At 35.2% G+C, this 21,611-nt stretch overlaps 1 protein-coding gene across 1 annotated transcript in view; it reads left to right on the forward strand.

The window, feature by feature from the left end:
* PKHD1 (PKHD1 ciliary IPT domain containing fibrocystin/polyductin) overlaps positions 1-21,611 on the forward strand; it is a 1,710,134-nt gene that overhangs the window by 558,104 nt on the left and 1,130,419 nt on the right. Inside the window, exon 36 of the mRNA XM_053709557.1 lies at positions 5,105-5,255. Coding sequence (XP_053565532.1) covers positions 5,105-5,255 — 151 coding nt within the window. The remainder of the gene's footprint in view (positions 1-5,104; positions 5,256-21,611) is intronic.

Consider the following 21,611-nt stretch of genomic DNA (forward strand, 5'->3'; position numbering starts at 1 on the left):
CGCCGCCACCTAAATAAAGCTATTAACCCCTAAACCTCTGGCCTTCCACATCACTACCACTAAGTAAACCTATTAATCCCTAAACCACCAGCCCCCACATTGCAACAATATAACTAATATTTATATTGTAGCTAGCTTATGTTTTATTTTTATTTCACAGGTAAGTTTGTATTTATTTTAACTAGTTAGACTAGTTAGTAAATAGCTATTAACTATTTACTAACTACCTAGTGAAATAAAACCTAAGCTGCCTTACACTAAAACCTAAAATTACAAAAAAACTAAAAAAAAACTACCATTGCAAAAAATAAAAAAACCTACCATTACAAAAAAACAAAACACAATTATTCAAAATAATAAAAATTATTCCTATTCTAATTCCCTTAAAAAACAAAACACCCCAAAATAAAACAGCCTAATCTAACATTAACTACCGAGGGCCCTTAAAATGGCCTTTTGTAGGGCATTGCCCTAAGTTAAACAGCTCTTTTGCTACAAAAAAACAAACACCCCCTAACAGTATACAAACCCCCAAACTACCAAGTGCCCTTAAAAGGGCCTTTTGTAGGGCATTGCCCTAAAGATAATAGCTTTCCTACAAAAAAACAAACACCCCCTAAAAAAATACATTACAGAAAATAACAAACAATTTATCAAAAATAATAAAAATTATTCCTATTCTAATACCCATTAAAAAAACACCCCAAAATAAAAAACCTAATCTAGAATAAACTACCAATGTTTTGTAGGGCATTGCCCAAAGATATCGAGGCCTATTTATCATATGTCTGTCGGACCTGATACGACAGTGCGGATCAGATCCGACAGACATCGCTGAATGGGGAGAGCAATACGCTCTCTGTATTCAGCATTGCACCAGCAGCTCACAAGAGCCACCCCCTGCAGACTCTTGGCCAATCCGCTGCCAGCACGGAGGTGTCAATCAACCTGATCGGGTTGAATTGCTGCAATTCCTGTCCACCTCATCAGAGCAGGCGGACAGGGTTATGGAGCAGTGGTCTTTAAATATAGGGCCTCAAGCTCCATTTGGAGCTTGATGGATAGGCCCCAAGATCTCTTTTTCTGAAAAAAATTACAAATACCCACTAACATTACAAACCCCCAAAATAAAAAAAACTATCTAATAAACCTAAGCTACCCATTGCCCTGAAAAGGGCATTTGTTTGGGCATTGCCCTTAAAAGGGCATTTAGCTCTTTTACTGCCCAAGCCCTAATCTAAAAATAAAACCCACCCAAAAAACCCTTAAAAAAACCCTTAAAAAAAAAATAACACTAACCCGAAGACGAGCCACTTACAGTTTTTGAAGTCCCGCTTGAACGGTCTTCATCCCAGCGGAGAAGTCCTCATCCAGGTGGTGAGAAGTCTTCATCCCGGTGGCCTCTTCAATCTTCATCCCGGCGGAGAAGTCCTCATCCAATCGGTGAGAAGTCTTCATCCAGGCGGCCTGTTCAATCTTCATCCAGACGGCATCTTCTATCTTGATCCTGGTGGAGCGGGTCCATCCTGAAGACATCCGGCGTGGGGCATCCTCTTCATACGGTCGCTGCTGTATACTGAATCTTCAATGCAAGGTATGTGATTCAAAATGGCGTCCCTTGCATTCCTATTGACTGAAGGATTTGAATCAGCCAATAGAATGAGAGCTCCTTAAATCCTATTGGCTGTTCAAATCAGCCAATAGGATTTAAGCAGCTCTACACCGGTGACCGGATAAAATTGTGAGGTAAAATATTGTTCTTTTTTACATAGAGATTCTCAGGTGATATTTTCCTGTCAGCTTTTTACAGTTATGCTGTATCACTTTCAAGTGATTTAGCATATGCGTATTATGTCACTTTAGTGTCTGTGTTGTACCACATCTTTGTGCCTTATCATCTACTTGTGTTAGATATAATCAAAGTTTGGCAGCGTTAAGCGTTAATTTGTGCAGTGCAAATTTGGTACAGATTATTGCTTATCAGTTCCCATTGATTTCAATGGCTGCAAATAATACTAAATCACTGGCAATATTCAGTAAGCGTGAAGAGAAAATTAATCTGTATTATGTAAATTGCCACTTTTAACAGTTAATGGCTGCTGAAAATTCGTTATCAGCAACTATGTAAAAGCAGCCTCTATTTCATCCCGCAAATACATTTAAGCTGGTCCAGGACATGGCTGATGAGCCAATCAACTATCACACATAGCTACCAATCACCAGCAGTTTCTTGATTGGGAGCTGCAATGCTTACAGCTCTTTAGTGAAACTTAACCTATGTATTTAATTCCTGAAAATGTAGGATCAGTAATGCAAAACTGGCATGCCTTTATGACTTATTATTCACTCTTCCAGAAACTTTGCATTGAAATGCAAAAATGTCAACATGTCCACATGCTCGTGGCTGAGGCTGACTCTTTTTGCAAGCTATGTTGTTTGCAGCAGAGAAGAGGCGTTCAGATGGTATTGAGGTGGCTGTGAGGCATAAGTATGATAATCTATATGCAGTGGTAAATAACCAGCTATAAAGTTAGGGAAACAATATCTAGTCCGCTCTTAAAATAACAGATATATACTTATAGAGGTTGAATCTGGTACATATCACAATTTATTAAAAATATAAAAATATAAAAAAAACAATTAAAAAAGGTCCAAAGCGCTAAGGTCTATATATAAATAACAGGACAAAGCCTTACACAGTTATCTATACAGTACATATAGTCTGCAATAGCAAGCAATCAGCTAATAATTGTGCGATTAAATAATAGTGTAATCATTTCAAATAACAATTCCCAATGATCTAGGGCTAAGTGTACAAAATAAGCTTATATATCTACAGTATATCTTGCAAAGCATAGTTCTAAATCACCTGATTTAATATAAACAATCCAAATGATGATTCCTATTGTTTCAGGATTGAACAGGCGATCTAAACCACATAAGCCAGGAATAGCTGTAAACTTAAAAATAAACTTACTATCCTGAGAAGGTGAAAAGTAAACATCTGTAGACAACTTTTAGGCTAAGGACATAACTATAAAACACAACACCATCTGCAGAAGTTCATTGGAGCAAAGCAGCTGGTGCCGTGTGCAGACCAACTAATCGCAAACCAACTAATCGCAGACCAACTAATCACAGACCAACTAATCGCAGATCTACTAATCACAGACCGACTAATCGTAAACCAACTATTCGGAGACCAACTGATCACAGACCAACTAATCGCAGACTAACTAATCACAGACCAACTAATCGCAAACCAACTAATAACAGACCAACTATTCGCAGACCAACTAATCGCAAACCAACTAATCGCAGACCAACTAATCACAGACCAACTAATCGCAGACCAACTATTAGCAGACTAAGGACATAACTATAAAACACAACACCATCTGAAGAAATTCATTGGAGCAAAGCAGCTGGTGCCGTGTGCAGACCAACTAATCACAAACCAGCTAATCGCAGACCAACTAATAACAGACCAACTAATCGCAAACCAACTAATCACAGACCAACTAATTGCAAACCAACTAATCGCAGACCAAATAATCACAGACCAACTAATCACAAAACCAACTAATCGCAGACCAACTAATCGCAGACCAACTAATCGCAAACCAACTAATCGCAGACCAACTAATCACAAACCAACTAATCGCAGACCAACTATTCGCAGACCAACTAATCGCAGACCAACTAATCGTTTATGAAAATCTGATCTGCTTTCCTATTTTATGTTTAGTGATTAACATATCTAATTTATTTCAACAAATTACAAATTGTAATCCCACCTAATGAAATAACTGTAATATTATTTCATTAAATTGAATGTAAACTTTGACAAATGTGTGCCCGGTTTTAAAAAAATCCTATTAAAAATAAGAGCACTTTCATTCATCAAAGTTTACATTTTAGCAGTTTGGTTTACTTCCTTTTCTTCTTGACAGCCGGAGTCACGTTTCCCCCGCCTGCCGCGCAACTCTTCATAGGTCAGGAATGAAGAATCCGGCTTCCTCCAATCATGGCATGGCCTCAGGCAATGTTTGCTCTGGGGGGGAAGCCGTGATTGGAGGAAGCCGGATTCTTCATTTCTGACGTAAGAAGAGATGCGCAGCAAGAAGAAAAGGTAAGTATTTTAACCAAACTGCTGAAATGTAAACTTTGATGAATGAAAGTGCCCCTGTTTTTAATAGGATTTTTAAAAACCGGGCACACATTTGTTAAAGTTTACATTCACTTTAATTAGAGAAAAGCTAAATTATCATGGTCTGTTCTTATAATGTAAGAGAAAACAAAACTATCTTATTAAATCATAGTAAATGTGATAACATTATAAGGAAAAAAAAAACAGCATTAAAATACAGAAAAAAACACATTGCTCCCTCTCCTCTATTCCTCTAAAGTAAGAAAACACTTAAAATCACTGTCTGGCAGTATAACTGGCACATATATTGAATCTGCTTATTCTGGGTGGTTAAGTAAGTTTAATTAAGTTACTGAGTTAATGTTCCACGCTATCAACAGAGAATCTTATTGCCATAAACTGAGAAGAGGGAATACGAATCCTAAATTGGCTCATTTTTTCACAGTTGGAATTAGGGACCAGTTAGCCAATTGTGTTGAAAGGTTTCCAATTTCTACGTTGCCCCGCAGGAATCCAGGTTATTTTCTTGCAGGCAAGAAGAATGTTTAACTCTGAGCGAAGTATTGAAAGAATATAAACTCTACACTGACTACAATTTTGTATTAGGTTTTTAGCCCTACAGATTTTGTAATAATCTTGCATTGTATTTTCATAGAGTCGCTGATTTAGCATAATACACTCTGTGTGATCCTTAACTACATTTTAAAGAAATTTACTAAACAATAGCAATGGTGTAACATATTTAGCACATGTGCTTTTCGTGTAGAGTCTGCAAATCTGGAAAACAAATAAATGATAAAAGAAGGGAAACAGAATTACAGAAATTTGCAAAGTTTGACAAATGGTGGCCTGTAGTTGCCACAAGCTAATGGCTTGCAATGATTAATAAGAGCAAAAATAATTGCATTTCATTAAGATTGATGACACCCCATTTGCCCTCCCTTCTCGTTTCAGCCCTAAAGTGGAAAGAGATGAAGTTCTCATCTATAATAGCTCCTGCAGCGTTACCATGGCAACAGAGGCAGAGATGGAGTGTCAAGGCCCTAATCAGCCAATTACTGCAAAGATTACTGAGATACGGAAAAACTGGGGCCAGAGCACTCAGGTATAATCAAATCTCCTTTACAGACTGATTCAAACAGTTTAAAATTAAATTTGTAATAGTGTGTACATTAAAAAAACAATTTGCACTGAGCTATGGCAATATATAATGCTAAATTATGCTTTCAAAAGTTAGAAGGGCTGTTTTAATGTAGAACAAGTGAATGTGTTGTTAATCAGAGCAAAGTTAATCATATAATTTCTTAAAAAACAAATGAGGGTTATCCATTTATTTATGCTGTATTCATAATTTCCATGTGTTACTTTGGCTCCGCTCAGTTGTTACTTTTTATTTATTTATTCATTTTTAATTATAAAATTGATTTCTAAAATAATTATTTGAATGCAAATATATATATTTAGCTGTTAATACCAAATAAAATAAAAAAAACAGATAAATAAAATGTAATATACAGCACAAAACCTTTCTATATTAAACGTGAATAATTATTTTATTATGCAGACATTGCAGTGCAATTACAGCATCTGTTTATAAGGGATAAAATCATAGTGTCACTTGAATGCGTATTGTTATGTAATATAATATTTAAATAATTTTGTAAAAATATAATGTCACAATTATTGTAAAGGTGACACATATTATGCTGCCTTTTAAATTATTATTATTATTATTATTTTTTTACAACCATATTTTACTGCCACTGAAACATAAGAAACATATTATTTTATAGAATACAACCTTAGGACCATTAACAAATGTATATTTGGAATAAAAGAAATATGAAGTTTAATAGCTATTTTTAGTAATAAGAGAGCAAATATTTTATTACAAAAATATCTAGACACTAAGTAATTTGTCTTAATATAGTAAAATATAATATGCTAAAAAATATAATAACATTTGGTGCCAATATTTTAACAGTGAGTTCCAAAAAAAACGCAAAAAAACAATCCTTGACCAATTCTGTTAAGGGTGTTAGCTTACATGAACTATAGTAATTTAAAATGTTGAAATGTTGTACATAAGAAATTAATATAAAACAATTATATATATAATATACACTAATGTTGTTACATATTACATAAGTGAATATAGTCCTTATTCTTTTTGCAAATAATTAATAAAGTTAATCTCAGTTTCTCACATTCAAAAAGTTCTAACACCAAATTCATTGGGCTAGATAGTAAGATAAGTAACACAATTACTTTTGTGCACAAGCAATACACATTTTTCCATCTTTTTTTGAGTGACAGTAATTACAAGTTGAAAGTAAATGCGAAAGTGAGAGCGCAATCGTAGTTTACACTCATCGAATTAGCACGACTGACAAAATTTACGTAAAGGGTAGTGAGTTAAAAAAAGTTTCACCAAACACCATAAATACAGTAAAATAAACTGTTATACTCATATAAACACTATCTGATAAAAATTATTCATATAAATATTCATAAACAATATTTATAATGGTTCAAAGATAAATAGTATATGGCCATGTATTTGAATATAAAGGGTTATAATATATATATGTATGTAATCTAAATCATAATTCCATAATAATATTTTATACATTAACATTATTATATATATATATATATATATATATATATATATATATATATATATATATATATATATATATATATATATACAGTATATATATATATATATATATATATACATACTGTATATTTAATAATTAAAATAAAATTTTTCTATGTGAAGAAAATAAAAAAATAAAAATGTAAAACATGCGTAAAGAGATTAGTGTTTCGTGATTTAGGTCTAAACGCGATGTCGGGTTAGTGAGCATGAAAACAGTTATCTTAAGGCATGTTATTGAAATATTACATATGAAATATTAAGAAATATTAATAATAATTATTAAAAATTATTATAGATACTGTAAACAAAATCTAAATAAGCCATATAATATATATATATATATATATATATATATACATACTGTCTGCATACAGTATATATATAAATATATATTTTTTTTTATTTTATTTTTATTTATTTTTTTTATATAATAATTTGTAATAGTTCAATAATATTTCAATAATGCTTCTTAAGATTATTGTTTTCATGTGCATTCACCCGACACTGCCTGAGACCTAAATCAAGAAACATATAGCACGTTACGCATATTTTACAAACCTTTAATCTTCACCTAGAATTTTTATTATTATTAAATATATATATATATATATATATATATATATATATATATATGATAACGTTAATGTAAAAGTATATCTATACCTATATATAAGCACTAGCTGCTGCCCGCCGCTTTGCTTGCGTAAATATTGTGATTTGTAAAAAATAGCGAAAAAACACAACCACTCACAACGACATGTTCCTGTTCAGGTTGCACACTCGCTGACATGAACTTCTTGAGTTTTAGTTAATCCTCTGTGTTTCTTGTAATCTAAATACCAATTTTCGTGTCTATAACATCTTTGTTTTTTGAGATATAGGTATCCTCATAAATAAGCCCCCCCATTTGACCCCCCTTAAGTGGATTTTTGGGAAATTGCAAAACACTTGTTTCTTTATTTTTCAAGGATAATCTAAATACTAATTTTCCCGTCTGTAACATTGTCGGTTTTTGAGATATAGGTATCCTCATAAACCAGCCCCCCTCGTTTGACCCCCCTTAAGTGGATTTGGGAGAAATGGTAAAACACGTGTTTCTTTATTTTTCAAGGAAAATCTAAATACCAATTTTCACGTCTGTAACATAGTCGGTTTTTGAGCTATTCTTAGCCTCATAAAAAAGTTCACCCCCCTTTTTCACCCTTAGGGATGTAGTTTCCAAAAAATACTTCGTTAGTGGGTGCCTACGTCATAAAAAGAACATAATTTCCAAATTTCACATTCCTAGGTTAAACGGTTTGAGCTGGGCGTTGATGAGTCAGTCAGTCAGGACTTCTTTTATGTATATAGATGTATAGAAATTTATATATACTATAAAAAATAACTTTGTCCTGTATGTGAATAACATTGGAATGTAAAATATTAATTACTCCTGTCGGGTAAGCATGTGAACGATAATTCTAAGTTATTTTTCTTCTGAGCTTAGATTTTTTTCTTCTGCACTCTCCATTGAAGTCTATGGGGAGAAAAAGTTAGTGTGGTCGCAATATCCAAGAAACAGAAGTTAGCGGGCGTCGGGTTTTGCTTTATACTTTCAACATGTAAATGAGCGCTACCCGATGAACACAAAAACCTTCTAGTGAAGTTTATGCTCATGCTGGAGCACGCCACTTGTAGTCTGGCCCATTATGTTGTTCATACAATTTTTCATAGATATGCAAGATACTGTGGGTAACTTAGATATTTGTTTGCTGAACAAATAATGACTATATACATTTATTTATTTTTTAAAATGTATTTCTATTTTACTCCTAATTAATCCAAGTAAAACGAGATATTTAAAGAGTTGTGCTATTTCCTTTGCATTGAGAAACTACAGCAGGGGTATTCTAGTCAATAATAAAATATTTTTTAAGAATCTGCAAGATTTCTGCATTTTACTATTTCATCGGCTTTGACTTCTAACTGATCATGACCTGTTAGAACAGAATGTCTTGACTGATCACACAACTATTTTCAACTTCTACACAACTTAAATCATCAAAAGGCTGAACTGATTGCAGTTAAGTGTTTACATAGTGTAAAAAGTTTATTTATTAAAATGTATTTAGTTTATTTATTAAAGTTAAATTATTGGGTAAGTGAAAAACCTACATGCAAACACATTACATAATCATCATCATCATCATCAATATGTGATCAATTAGCTGCCTTAAGAAAATCATAAATTGTATAATTAGTTTGGTTTCCAGAATAAATGGCCATGTGCATGCAAATAGTTTTCTCTAGTATGCTTTAATACATTCTATATATATATAATAATTTAAATAGAATGAAATATAATGCTGCAATATTAGTTGTATTTGGTACAAAATAATTCCTCATATTTAGTTATGCCCTTAAGGAAAAAATAAACAACACTGAAAATTTTTGACAAATGTCAACTCATCTGTTTCTGAAATGTATATGTTGTTTTGATTTAGCCATTATATTAGTGTCTGTCCAAAATTCCATCCATATGACACTATTTTAACAATCCAGCTCCTTGATCATGCAAGCTATTGGATGGACCACTTGTGGATATAACTTGTCATGATAATAGGATGCTGACTCTCAGGATATTCTATTGCAAATGGACGATCCAAGATTTTTCAGTGAGGGTGGTAATGATTTTTGATCTCTATTATTTAAAGCAAAATCATTCATCTGCTGTCAAAACTGTTACACAAAAGCTCTCCCATATCCATTAATAAGTGGATGAATATAGCATTGTGCAGCTTTATTAATGCTGGATATATTGATGTCTTCATTTGCATAATATCTGCAGGTCAATTTAGCCATATATTGTAAATACATTAGGGCATTGGAAACACATCTTAATCATATACATTGTCTTTATCTATAATTTAGTTTCAAAAGTTATATAGCTTTTGGAATTCTATAAAAAAATGCTACCTTTGTATTATTGACTTATCTTTTTTTGTGTGCAAGTTATTAACATTGGTTAGTGTTTGTGCACTGTGAAATACATTGTTGTCTTACTCTCATATTACACGTAGATAGTAAAACATTTTAAGTAAAAGCCTAGGGCACAATAACATCTGGAGGTCAGATAAAGCAATTGCACTAAATCCCTCACCTAATAGACTTATATGGAGTGTGCTGAAACACTTAGGTCCAGGGTTTACATATGTATGTGTATGTATTTATGTGTTCAAATACATAAACACACATTCCTTCTGGTGACTGATTACATTGGGGTTTCTATTTAACTATCAAGATATATTTGATCACAAAAGAGCTGAATGTGTTTATACAGCATAAGGGAACTTATGCTTAAGGATTTATTTCTGCTCTCTGGACTGGTACTGTATCCACACATTAAGGGCTAGATTACAAGTGGAGCCGTATTTAATGTTCCCGCTTGTGCGATAATTCTGCTAGAAGTAAGCTTTTTGTGCTCACAAGCTAACCCGATTAACTCAAAAACCCCCGAACTTAGAATATCGAGCGAGCGTTAACATATTCCCCCCATAGACATCAATGGAGCAAAAAAGTGGGGAAAAAACACAATAAGATGTGTAGTGTTAAAAATATACTATGCTATGACCCCTAGAATGATGAAGAAACTTGAAAACTGTTATTACAGAATCCAATAGATACCCTAAAAGGTAAAATGCCTAAATGTAAATGACTGCAGTTGTGTCATCACCCTATCACTAAACTAAATGTATACAAAAAGCCATAAATTACTCAATGTGCATTACACTGCCCCACCAAAATGAATCAAAGAGCAGTAAACTACATATCTATTAGAACAACAGTATAGTAAACTTACTGACTCCGGAAGTACTCAAGTAAAATCTTTAGAAAGACATCATGATTACCCCAGCAGGAGAAACTTACCACTTATAATAACCATACAAAGTGATACAATATCTTAAAAGTATAAAGCATACTGTACAAAAAAAAACAAGTAGTGCCAAAGTGTACCTTATTAGAATACTTCAGTTGTCCAAAATATAACCCATACGAAATCCCATCCCCAAGAAGGAAAAAAAAATATAGATATATACTGATGTCTACAGATTCCTACTTGCTCCTGTTTGTCTAATGGGTCTTTTCATATGCAGGGGAGGGGGAGAGTGTCTGCTATTCCCACTTTATCAGCCCATTTCAGTGGGTGTCCCACCTTAACCTTGTCAACGGGATCTGGGAGCTTCAAATTATGTTTTTAAACATTTTATATTGGATTTTTATATCTGAGCATATTATTCTTTATAGTAGTGTCTATTGCATGCAGTTATATGAAAATTGGTTTATACAATCCCTTTAAGTCAGCAAGTGCTGTAACAACCAATCAGCAAGTGCTACCCAGGGTTCTGAACAAAAAATGGTCCGGCTCCTAAGCTTACATTCATGCTTTTTCAAATAAAGATAACAAGAGAATTAAGAAAAATTGATAATAGGAGTATATTAGAAAGTTGCTTAAAATTGCATGCTCTGGGGTAGATTTATCATAGTGCGAGCGGACATGATACGATGTAGGGTATCATGTCCGCTGCACATCATTGCACAAGCAGTTCTTGTGAACTGCTGGTGCAATGCCGGCCCCTGGAAAGATTCACGGCCAAGGGGGTGTCAATCAACCCGATCATATTCGATTGGGTTGATTTCTGTCCGCGGCCTCAGAGCAGGCGGACAAGTTATGGAGCAGCGGTCTTTAGATTGCTGCTTCATAACTTCTGTTCTTCCAGCGAAAAATGGCCCCTCTGTCTGAACAATGAAAGAAAAAAATTTGGTGTCATATCCCTTTAAGTCTTCCTATACACAAGTCTTGTAAACAGAGGTGGTTCTAGATCATGACATATGGGGGTGCTAACAATGGTTGCTATTAATCCGTATCAAGTATCAAAAGTAAAAAGTAAATGTAAAAACTGATGCATATTGGATAACACTATCAGCACTGGGATAGATTGGGCCTCCAAGACATAGGGCCTGATTATTGAAGATTCTGCTTCTTGGAAAGAAATTGTAGTGCAGACTTCACAGGGGCTAAACTCACTGAATGCTCAAAGAAAAGGGGTGTAACTCTCCAGCACTGTGAGAGCTCTCATTTCTGTATCTGAAGGAGAGACAATGAGAGTGCATGATATGAGAGTTTTGTTACACTTACACTTTGTGCTGTTCATTTTATATTACTATACATTTCAGATTGGGTCCTTTCCGTCTTATTACATTTAAGCTTTGCACTTTCTATGTTATATTTCCATACATTTAGATCCAGCAGTGATATGACACATTCTAATTATATTTTGAAAGTTTCTGTGTTACTTTAACAAATTTTGATCATACTTTGTATATTTCTTACTTTGCTATTTGTATTTTCTCTATATGTAAAATAAAACACAGCTTCAGAAAATGGGATGGACAGGGGGTTCCCTGGACTGACCTGGGGAGTATATCTGACGCTCCCTAACAAGTATTGTGAAATGCTATAAGCATTTATTCAAGCTGGTCTCACCGAATTATCTTGCCAGCTGTATGCAAGTGAAGTTTGCTCATAATTCACAATACGCTATTAATTGATAGAAAAGTAATATATACTAAAAACAAGGCAAAAACAAGTTAAATTACTGTGACAACATTTCAGTTTCATTTGTAATTGATTCAAACTGAGCCTTTTATCAACCCCAGGTGTTTCCCAGTTACCTTCGCTCTCCCCGTGAAATTTTGTATCACAGAGAGCTTTATTACATTCTATGGAAGGCATCTCTCATTTCTTTTGGGACTTTCAGGTTCTACTCTTTTTCTTATAGACTTCAGCAAATTCAGTCCATGTGAAGTCTGCACTATAATTTCTCTCCAAACTAGAGAATATTTGCTTATCAGGCCCATAGAAAGTAATGAAGCTGTGTGGGAAAGTGAAGCTGTCATTTTTCAGTTTTATTTTAAATGCAAGAAATACAAAGTGCAGTGTAATTTCATTTGTAAAATATATACATAACATAAATATACAAATTATAGTCCTAATTTGTTAAAGTTACACAGAATTTGTTCTACATACACTGCTGTATACAAAATACAATAAATACTGTAGAATGTTTAAATGTAATAAAACGTAATTGGATTTGCAAAGTAATATAAAATACAAAGCACAAAGTGTAAATGCAGCAAAACTGTCATGTCAAGCAGTGCTATATTGCACTGGGCTTGTCTCTCCTTCATATACAGAAATGCAGGGAATGCCCCCTTGGAAAAGTTTAATAAAATCTGCCCTTTTAAGAATTTCACTAGGGATCTTGCAGTCTTGGAGGATCTTTTTATATTATCTGACCTGAGCAGAGAGCTATCATCAGTCCCTTAGAAAGATGTAGCAAAAACGTCCTCTACACTGATCCATGTGATAAAAGCAAACTTTATTCCACAATAAAAACTAAAAACATACTGTAACAATACTGCATATTCAGAGTAGAAACAATATCTTCAGGCTCAAGTAACACGCTGCTAACGCATTTCAGCTATCAGGCTGTAATCATAGCAGCAAGCCTTAGGTCAGTGTAGCTAAAGGAGTGGAGCCAATGCCAGGTTTTCTTTGCAAACTTGCTGCCGCCTTTCCACACACTGGCATTTTAATAGTAGATTTAACACAATGCATCTATATAGGGCTAGATTACAAGTGGAATTCTAAATATCGCTTTCGGAAAAGCAATATTTGTGCTCCACTGAGTAACACCAGCGCAGGCTAAAGTGCGCTGGTGTTAATGGTTGTCAGCAATGTGAACGCAAGCTCGCGTTAGCATTGCTGGGAAGCATTGTGCTCACAAGAGCGCACTTCCAAAGGCTCCAATGGGAGCCTCGTTCAGATGCTGTCGCACAACAATGGGCAGTAAATATAAATATATATGTATATGACTATATACATATATAGTTATGTGTTAATATGTGTATATGTTTATATTCAAATATTAGCACATAAATAAACATGTATATAAGCATATACATATATGTTTACTGGGAACACACAGTTCCCATAGACCACAACGTAAAGGCACTTTTCAGTGCCTTTTTGTTTTCTAACACCCCACTCCTGCCAAACTTTACCCCCAAAATACTGCCTAGTGCAGTTACAATGCCTTGCAAAAGTATTCACCCCCCTTGGCATTTTTCGTGTTTTGTCGCCTCACAACCTGGAATTAACATGGATTGTTTGAGGATTTGCATCATTTCATTTACAGAACATGCCCACAACTTTGAAGATGTTTTTTTTTATTATTATTGTGAAGCAAACAACAAATAGGACAAAATAACAGAAAAAGTCAATGTGCATAACTATTCACCCCCCTAAAGTCAATTTGTACAGCCACCTTTTGCGGCAATCACACCTCCAAGTCACTTTGGATAAGTCTCTATGAGCTTGCCACATCTTACCACTGGGGTTTTTGCCAATTCCTCCTTGCAAAACTGCTCCAGCTCCTTCAAGTTGGATGGTTTGCGCTTGTGAACAGCAATCTTTAACTCTGACTACAGATTTTCTTTAGGATTGAGGTCTGGGCTTTGACTAGGCCATTCCAACACATTTACATGTTTCCCCTGAAACCACTCAAGTGTTGCTTTAGCAGTGTGTTTGGGGTCATTGTCCTGCTGGAAGGTGAACCTCCATCCTAGCCTCAAATCACACACAGAGTGGTACAGGTTTTGCTCAAGAATATCCCTGTATTTAGCACCATCCATCTTTCCCTCAACTCTGACCAGTTTCCCAGTCCCGGCTGCTGAAAAACAACCCCACAGCATGATGCTACCACCACCATGTTTCACTGTGGGGATGTTGAATATCCCCACAGTGTGTTGGGTTTGCACAAGACATACACCTAGATTCCGAATTTTGCGTTAGCCTTAAAAAGCAGCGTTGAGAGGTCCCAACGCTGCTTTTAACGCCCGCTGGTATTATGAGTCTGACAGGTACAGGTGTACTGCTAAATTGTTTTCCGTGACTCGAGCATACCGCAAATCCACTTACGTAAATTGCGTATCCTATCTTTTTAATGGGATTTGCCTAATGCCGGCATTACGAGCCTTGGAAAAAGTGAGCGGTAGACCCTCTCATGTCAAGACTCCTACCGCATTTAAAAGTCAGTAGTTAAGAGTTTTATGTTACGGTGTTAGCCCATAAAACTCTTAACTAAAGTGCTAAAAAGTACACTAACACCCATAAACTACCTATTAACCCCTAAACCGAGCCCCCCCCACCCACATCACAAAAACTTAAAAACATTTTTTAACCCCTAATCTGCCGACCGGACATCGCCGCCACTTCAATAAATATATTAACCCCTAAACCGCCGCACTCCCGCCTCGCAAACACTAGTTACATTTTATTAACCCCTAATCTGCCGTCCCTAACATCGCCGACACCTACCTACATTTATTAAACCCTAATCTGCCGCCCCCAACGTTGCCGCAACTATATTAAATGTATTACCTCCTAAACCTAAGTCTAACCCTAACACCCCCTAACTTAAATATAATTTAAAAAAATCTAAATAAAATTACTACAATTAACTAAATTATTCCTATTTAAAACTAAATACTTACCGATAAAATAAACCCTAAGCTAGCTACAATAGAACTAATAGTTACATTGTAGCTAGCTTAGGGTTCATTTTTATTTTACAGGCAACTTTGTATTTATTTTAACTAGGTAGAATAGTTATTAAATAGTTATTAACTATTTAATAACTTCCTAGTTAAAATAAATACAAATATAACTGTAAAATAAATCCTAACCTAAGTTACAATTACACCTAACACTACACTATCATTAAATATATTACCTAAATTAACTACAATTAATTACAATTAAATTAAATAAACTAAATTACGAAAAAAAACTGTAAATTACAGAAAAAAATAAAATAATTACAATTTTTTTAAAACTAATTACACCTAATCTAATCCCCCTAATAAAATAAAAAAGGCCCACAAAATAATAAAAATTGATGACATCACTTAAAGGTACCGTCATTTAGTGTTTGTCGTCGGAAGAAGAGGATGCTTCGCGTCGGATGTCTTGAAGATGGACCCACTCCGGATGGATGAAGATATAAGATGCCGCCTGGATGAAGACTTCTGCCCATCTGGAGGACCTCTTCTGCCCAGATAGGATGAAGACTTTGGACCATCTGGAGGACCACTTCTGCCCGGCTGGGTGAAGACATCTCAAGGTAGGGTGATCTTCAAGGGGGTAGTGTTAGGTTTTATTAAGGGGGGATTGGGTGGGTTTTAGAGTAGGGTTGGGTGTGTAGGTGGTGGGTTGTAATGTTGGGGGGTATTGTCTTTTTTTTTTACAGGTAAAAGAGCTGATTACTTTTGGGGCAAGATTAGGCGTAATTAGTTTTAAAAAATTGTAATTATTTTTTTTTTTTTGTCATTTACTGTTTTTTCCCCCGTAATTTAGTTTTTTTTAATTTAATTGTAATTAATTGTAGTTAATTTAGGTAATGTATTTAATGATAGTGTAGTGTTAGGTGTAATTGTAAATTAGGTTAGGATTTATTTTACAAGTCTATTTGTATTTATTTTAACTAGAAAGTTATTAAATAATTAATAACTATTAAATAACTATTCTACCTAGTTAAAATAAATACAAAGTTGCCTGTAAAATAAAAATAAACCCTAAGCTAGATACAATGTAACTATTAGTTATATTGTAGCTATCTAATGGTTTATTTTATAGGTAAGTATTTAGTTTTAAATAGGAATAATTAATTTAATAATTGTATTTTTATTTAGATTTATTTAAATTATATTTAAGTTAGGGCTAGGGTTAGACTTAGGTTTAGGGGGTTAATAACTTTATTGTAGTGGCGGCAACGTTGGGGGTGGCAGATTAGCGGTTAATAATATAATGTAGGTTGCGTCGATGTTTGGGGCGGCGGATTAGGGGTTAATAAGTGTAAGATTAGGCATGTTTAGACACAGGGTCAATGTTAGGGTGTTAGGTGTAGACATAAAAAGTATTTCCCCATAGGAATCAATGGGGCTGTGTTAGGAGCTGAACGCTGCTTTTTTGCAGGTGTTAGACTTTTTTCAGCCGAATCAGCCCCATTGATTCCTATGGGGAAATCGTGCACAAGCACGTTTAGCCAGCTCACCGCTACCGTAAGCAGCGCTGGTATTGAGGTGAGATGTGGAGCTAAATTTTGCTCTCCGCTCACTTTTTTGCGGCTAATGCCGGTTTTAAAGAAACCTGTAATACCGACAAAAACTCGTAATCTAGCCGATAGCGTTTTCTTTGATGGCAGAAAAGTTCAATTTTAGTCTCATCCGACCAGAGCACCTTCCTCCATACATTTTGGGAGTCTCCCACATGCCTTTTCACAAACTCAAATCGTGCCATTTTGTTTTTTGCTGAAAGTAATGGCTTTCTTCTGGCCACTCTGCCATAAAGCCCAACTCTATGGAGCGTACGGCTTATTGTCGTCCTATGTACAGATACTCCAGTCTCTGCTGTGGAATTCTGCAGCTCCTCCAGGGTTACCCTAGGTCTCTATGCTGCCTCTCTGATTAATGCCCTCCTTGTCCGGTCCGGGAGTTTTGGTGGGCGGCCGTCTCTTGGCAGGTTTGCTGTTGTGCCATGTTCTTTCCATTTGGTTATGATAAATTTGATGGTGCTCCTGGGGATCGTCAAAGATTTGGATATTTTTTTATAACCTAACCCTGACTTGTACTTCTCAACAACATTGTCCCTTACTTATTTGGAGAGTTCATTGGTCTTGATGGCAGTGTTTGGTTAGTGATGCCTCTTGCTTAGGTGTTGCAGCCTCTGGGGCCTTTCAAAAAAAGGTGTGTATATGTAATGACAGATCATGTGACACTTAGATTGCACACAGGTGGACATCGTTTCACTAATTATGTGACTTCTGAAGGTAATTGGTTGCACGAGAGCTTTTATGGGCTTCATAACAAAGGGGGTGAATACATACGCACATGCCAATTTTCTGTTTTCTATTTCTAAGAAATAGTTTTATATATATATTTTTCTCATTTCAGTTCACCAACTTAGACTATTGTGTTTTGATCCATCACATAAAATTCAGATTAATAAAAGATTGAACTTAAGGCTGTAATGTAACAAAATAGGTTAAAAGTCAAGGGGGTGAATAATTTTGCAAGGCATTGTATTTTATTAAAAAATAAAGATGCTGCCATCTTTATTTTTTACTGTATTTTGAGGGCATTTGAGCAGATTTATAAAATTAACCAGAGATCTGATCTCTTGTTAATTTTTTAAATGCTAATTGCTACCGTGATCTCGCTGTAGCAATAACCAGCCACTTGTAATGGCTGATTAATTACCGCGCACTTGCAAATGGGCAAATTTGCCTGTTTGCTGGTGTGCAATAATTTAGAGCTCCACTTGTAATCTAGCCCATAGTCTCTATATTATTGTACATTGACTAACCTATCTGTATAGGCTTTTAAAGAACCCATTCATCCATTGATTTATATTCTATTCATCCCTGGATTTATATCCCATGCATTCCTGGATTTATTTGCTATATGGGTCTCTACTTGGAATGCCTTACCACAAATCTCTATTTTTATGAAGTAAAAATATTTCATATTATTACTAAATAATCTGCCCTCCAAATTAAAAACATGCCTTCTTGTTCTGCTATTCAGCTATCTTAAAAAAAATGCACCATCTTTGAACTTTGTTATAATTCTGTTTATACAGTTTGCTGCACATTTTTCTCTTTAAGTGTCAAAAAAGCCTGCAACCCATTGCTGAAAAATATCTTTTAGGCCTCTCTTACAGCCAAAGGGTTAAACATAATAACTAAATGATTGAATGAATTAGATATATCCTTTTCTTTTTGTAGACTGTCATTATGGTTAGAAATAGTTCCTGCATTCCTGGTGATAAACACGCGTGCTTTGGGTAAACATATCCATTTAACCTATTCATTGCGCAGCGCAGAAGTAGTAATTATCATTGAGTTTTATGTTTTTCTGAATCTCCCTCGAGGGCTCTCTCTTTTTTTTCCTATTGCTCTATGCACTGGTGCTCAGCGAAACAATTGCTACAAGCAAAAAAGACTGCAGTGCTGCAGCAATCTCTTTAACTGTTCCCAAGAGAGGGTTTGCCATGAAGTTCTCATAAGAAATGCTCAGAGCACACCACAGTTTCAGGCATTATCTTGGGGCAACATTGTTAGACACTTTTGGATAGTCGGTATGTCATGGCACATCAGAAACCTATTGTAAAGGTGACTGCAAGGTATACAATGAAAGAGCTATGTGTATAAATACTGCACGATCAGTGTTAAAGGATAAGGGTATTCTAATAGGTAATATGAAGTTAATAGCTGCTGAATATATTTGTATTCTAATTTATTGACCAGTCTTGCAGAAAGTTTGTATAAATATCTATCTATATCTATATCTATCTATATATATACTTGAGAAAGGGCACTGGCCAAAACGTCACCTATATCTGTAATGCTTGCAATAAAGAAATAAGGAAAAGTAACCTTGGAGTGATGCAGTCTTTCATTGGAATATATATATATGTATGTATATATATATATATATATATATATATATATATATATATATATATATACAGGGAGTGCAGAATTATTAGGCAAGTTGTATTTTTGAGGATTCATTTTATTATTGAACAACAACCATATTCTCAATGAACCCAAAAAACTCATTAATATCAAAGCTGAATAGTTTTGGAAGTAGTTTTTAGTTTGTTCTTAGTTATAGCTATTTTAGAGGGATATCTGTGTGTGCAGGTGACTATTACTGTGCATAATTATTAGGCAACTTAACAAAAAACAAATATATACCCATTTCAATTATTTATTTTTACCAGTGAAACCAATATAACATCTCAACATTCACAAATATACATTTCTGACATTCAAAAACAAAACAAAAACAAATCAGTGACCAATATAGCCACCTTTCTTTGCAAGGACACTCAAAAGCCTGCCATCCATGGATTCTGTCAGTGTTTTGATCTGTTCACCATCAACATTGCGTGCAGCAGCAACCACAGCCTCCTAGACACTGTTCAGAGAGGTGTACTGTTTTCCCTCCTTGTAAATCTCACATTTGATGATGGACCACAGGTTCTCAATGGGGTTCAGATCAGGTGAACAAGGAGGCCATGTCATTAGATTTTCTTCTTTTATACCCTTTCTTGCCAGCCACGCTGTGGAGTACTTGGACGCGTGTGATGGAGCATTGTCCTGCATGAAAATCATGTTTTTCTTGAAGGATGCAGACTTCTTCCTATACCACTGCTTGAAGAAGGTGTCTTCCAGAAACTGGCAGTAGGACTGGGAGTTGAGCTTGACTCCATCCTCAACCCGAAAAGGCCCCACAAGCTCATCTTTGATGATACCAGCCCAAACCAGTACTCCACCTCCACCTTGCTAGCGTTTGAGTCGGACTGGAGCTCTCTGCCCTTTACCAATCCAGCCACGGGCCCATCCATCTGGCCCATCAAGACTCACTCTCATTTCATCAGTCCATAAAACCTTAGAAAAATCAGTCTTGAGATATTTCTTGGCCCAGTCTTGACGTTTCAGCTTGTGTGTCTTGTTCAGTGGTGGTCGTCTTTCAGCCTTTCTTACCTTGGCCATGTCTCAGAGTATTGCACACCTTGTGCTTTTGGGCACTCCAGTGATGTTGCAGCTCTGAAATATGGCCAAACTGGTGGCAAGTGGCATCTTGGCAGCTGCACGCTTGACTTTTCTCAGTTCATGGGCAGTTATTTTGCGCCTTGGTTTTTCCACACGCTTCTTGCGACCCTGTTGACTATTTTGAATGAAACGCTTGATTGTTCGATGATCACGCTTCAGAAGCTTTGCAATTTTAAGAGTGCTGCATCCCTCTGCAAGATATCTCACTATTTTTGACTTTTCTGAGCCTGTCAAGTCCTTCTTTTGACCCATTTTGCCAAAGGAAAGGAAGTTGCCTAATAATTATGCACACCTGATATAGGGTGTTGATGTCATTAGACCACACCCCTTCTCATTACAGAGATGCACATCACCTAATATGCTTAATTGGTAGTAGGCTTTCGAGCCTATACAGCTTGGAGTAAGACAACATGCATAAAGAGGATGATGTGGTCAAAATACTCATTTGCCTAATAATTCTGCACACAGTGTATATATATATATATATATATATATACAGTATATATATATATATATATATATATATATATATATATATATGTATATATATATATATTTATATGTGAGCGTGTGTATATATATATATATATACATACATAGAGAAGTGCACGCACTGGAACAAACAACCAGCTCAATACCATTCTTAGCCTGTTCTATGGTGATTTACCACCTGGGTGCAGCTTTTTTTTAACCCAGTAATGCTTTTGACAGAGTAGAACTTTCCTGGAGTATATCAGTCTGATCCCACCTATTACCGTTAGTCCAGTGCCAAAATACCAGGCAATTCCTCTCTGAACAAGGAACACACTTGAACACAGCAGCCCCAGACGATCATTGGGTCTCGTCAGTGAGGTGTAGCCATATTCCTCTAAGCACACTGAGCACACATGCACATGGAAAGCCATGAGAAATGACACTGAAATATAGCCATGTTCACACTTATGAGTATGGAAATTGTTAAAATATTTGATATAAACTATTGATTTTACCTGTAAAGCGTTTGCTACACTGAACATTTATATTCATGATATAATAAATCCTCTATGAACCTACGTACTCTAAAAGGATCCTTTAA

Source organism: Bombina bombina, chromosome 4 (genome assembly GCF_027579735.1).
Source record: "Bombina bombina isolate aBomBom1 chromosome 4, aBomBom1.pri, whole genome shotgun sequence".
NCBI lineage: Eukaryota > Metazoa > Chordata > Amphibia > Anura > Bombinatoridae > Bombina > Bombina bombina.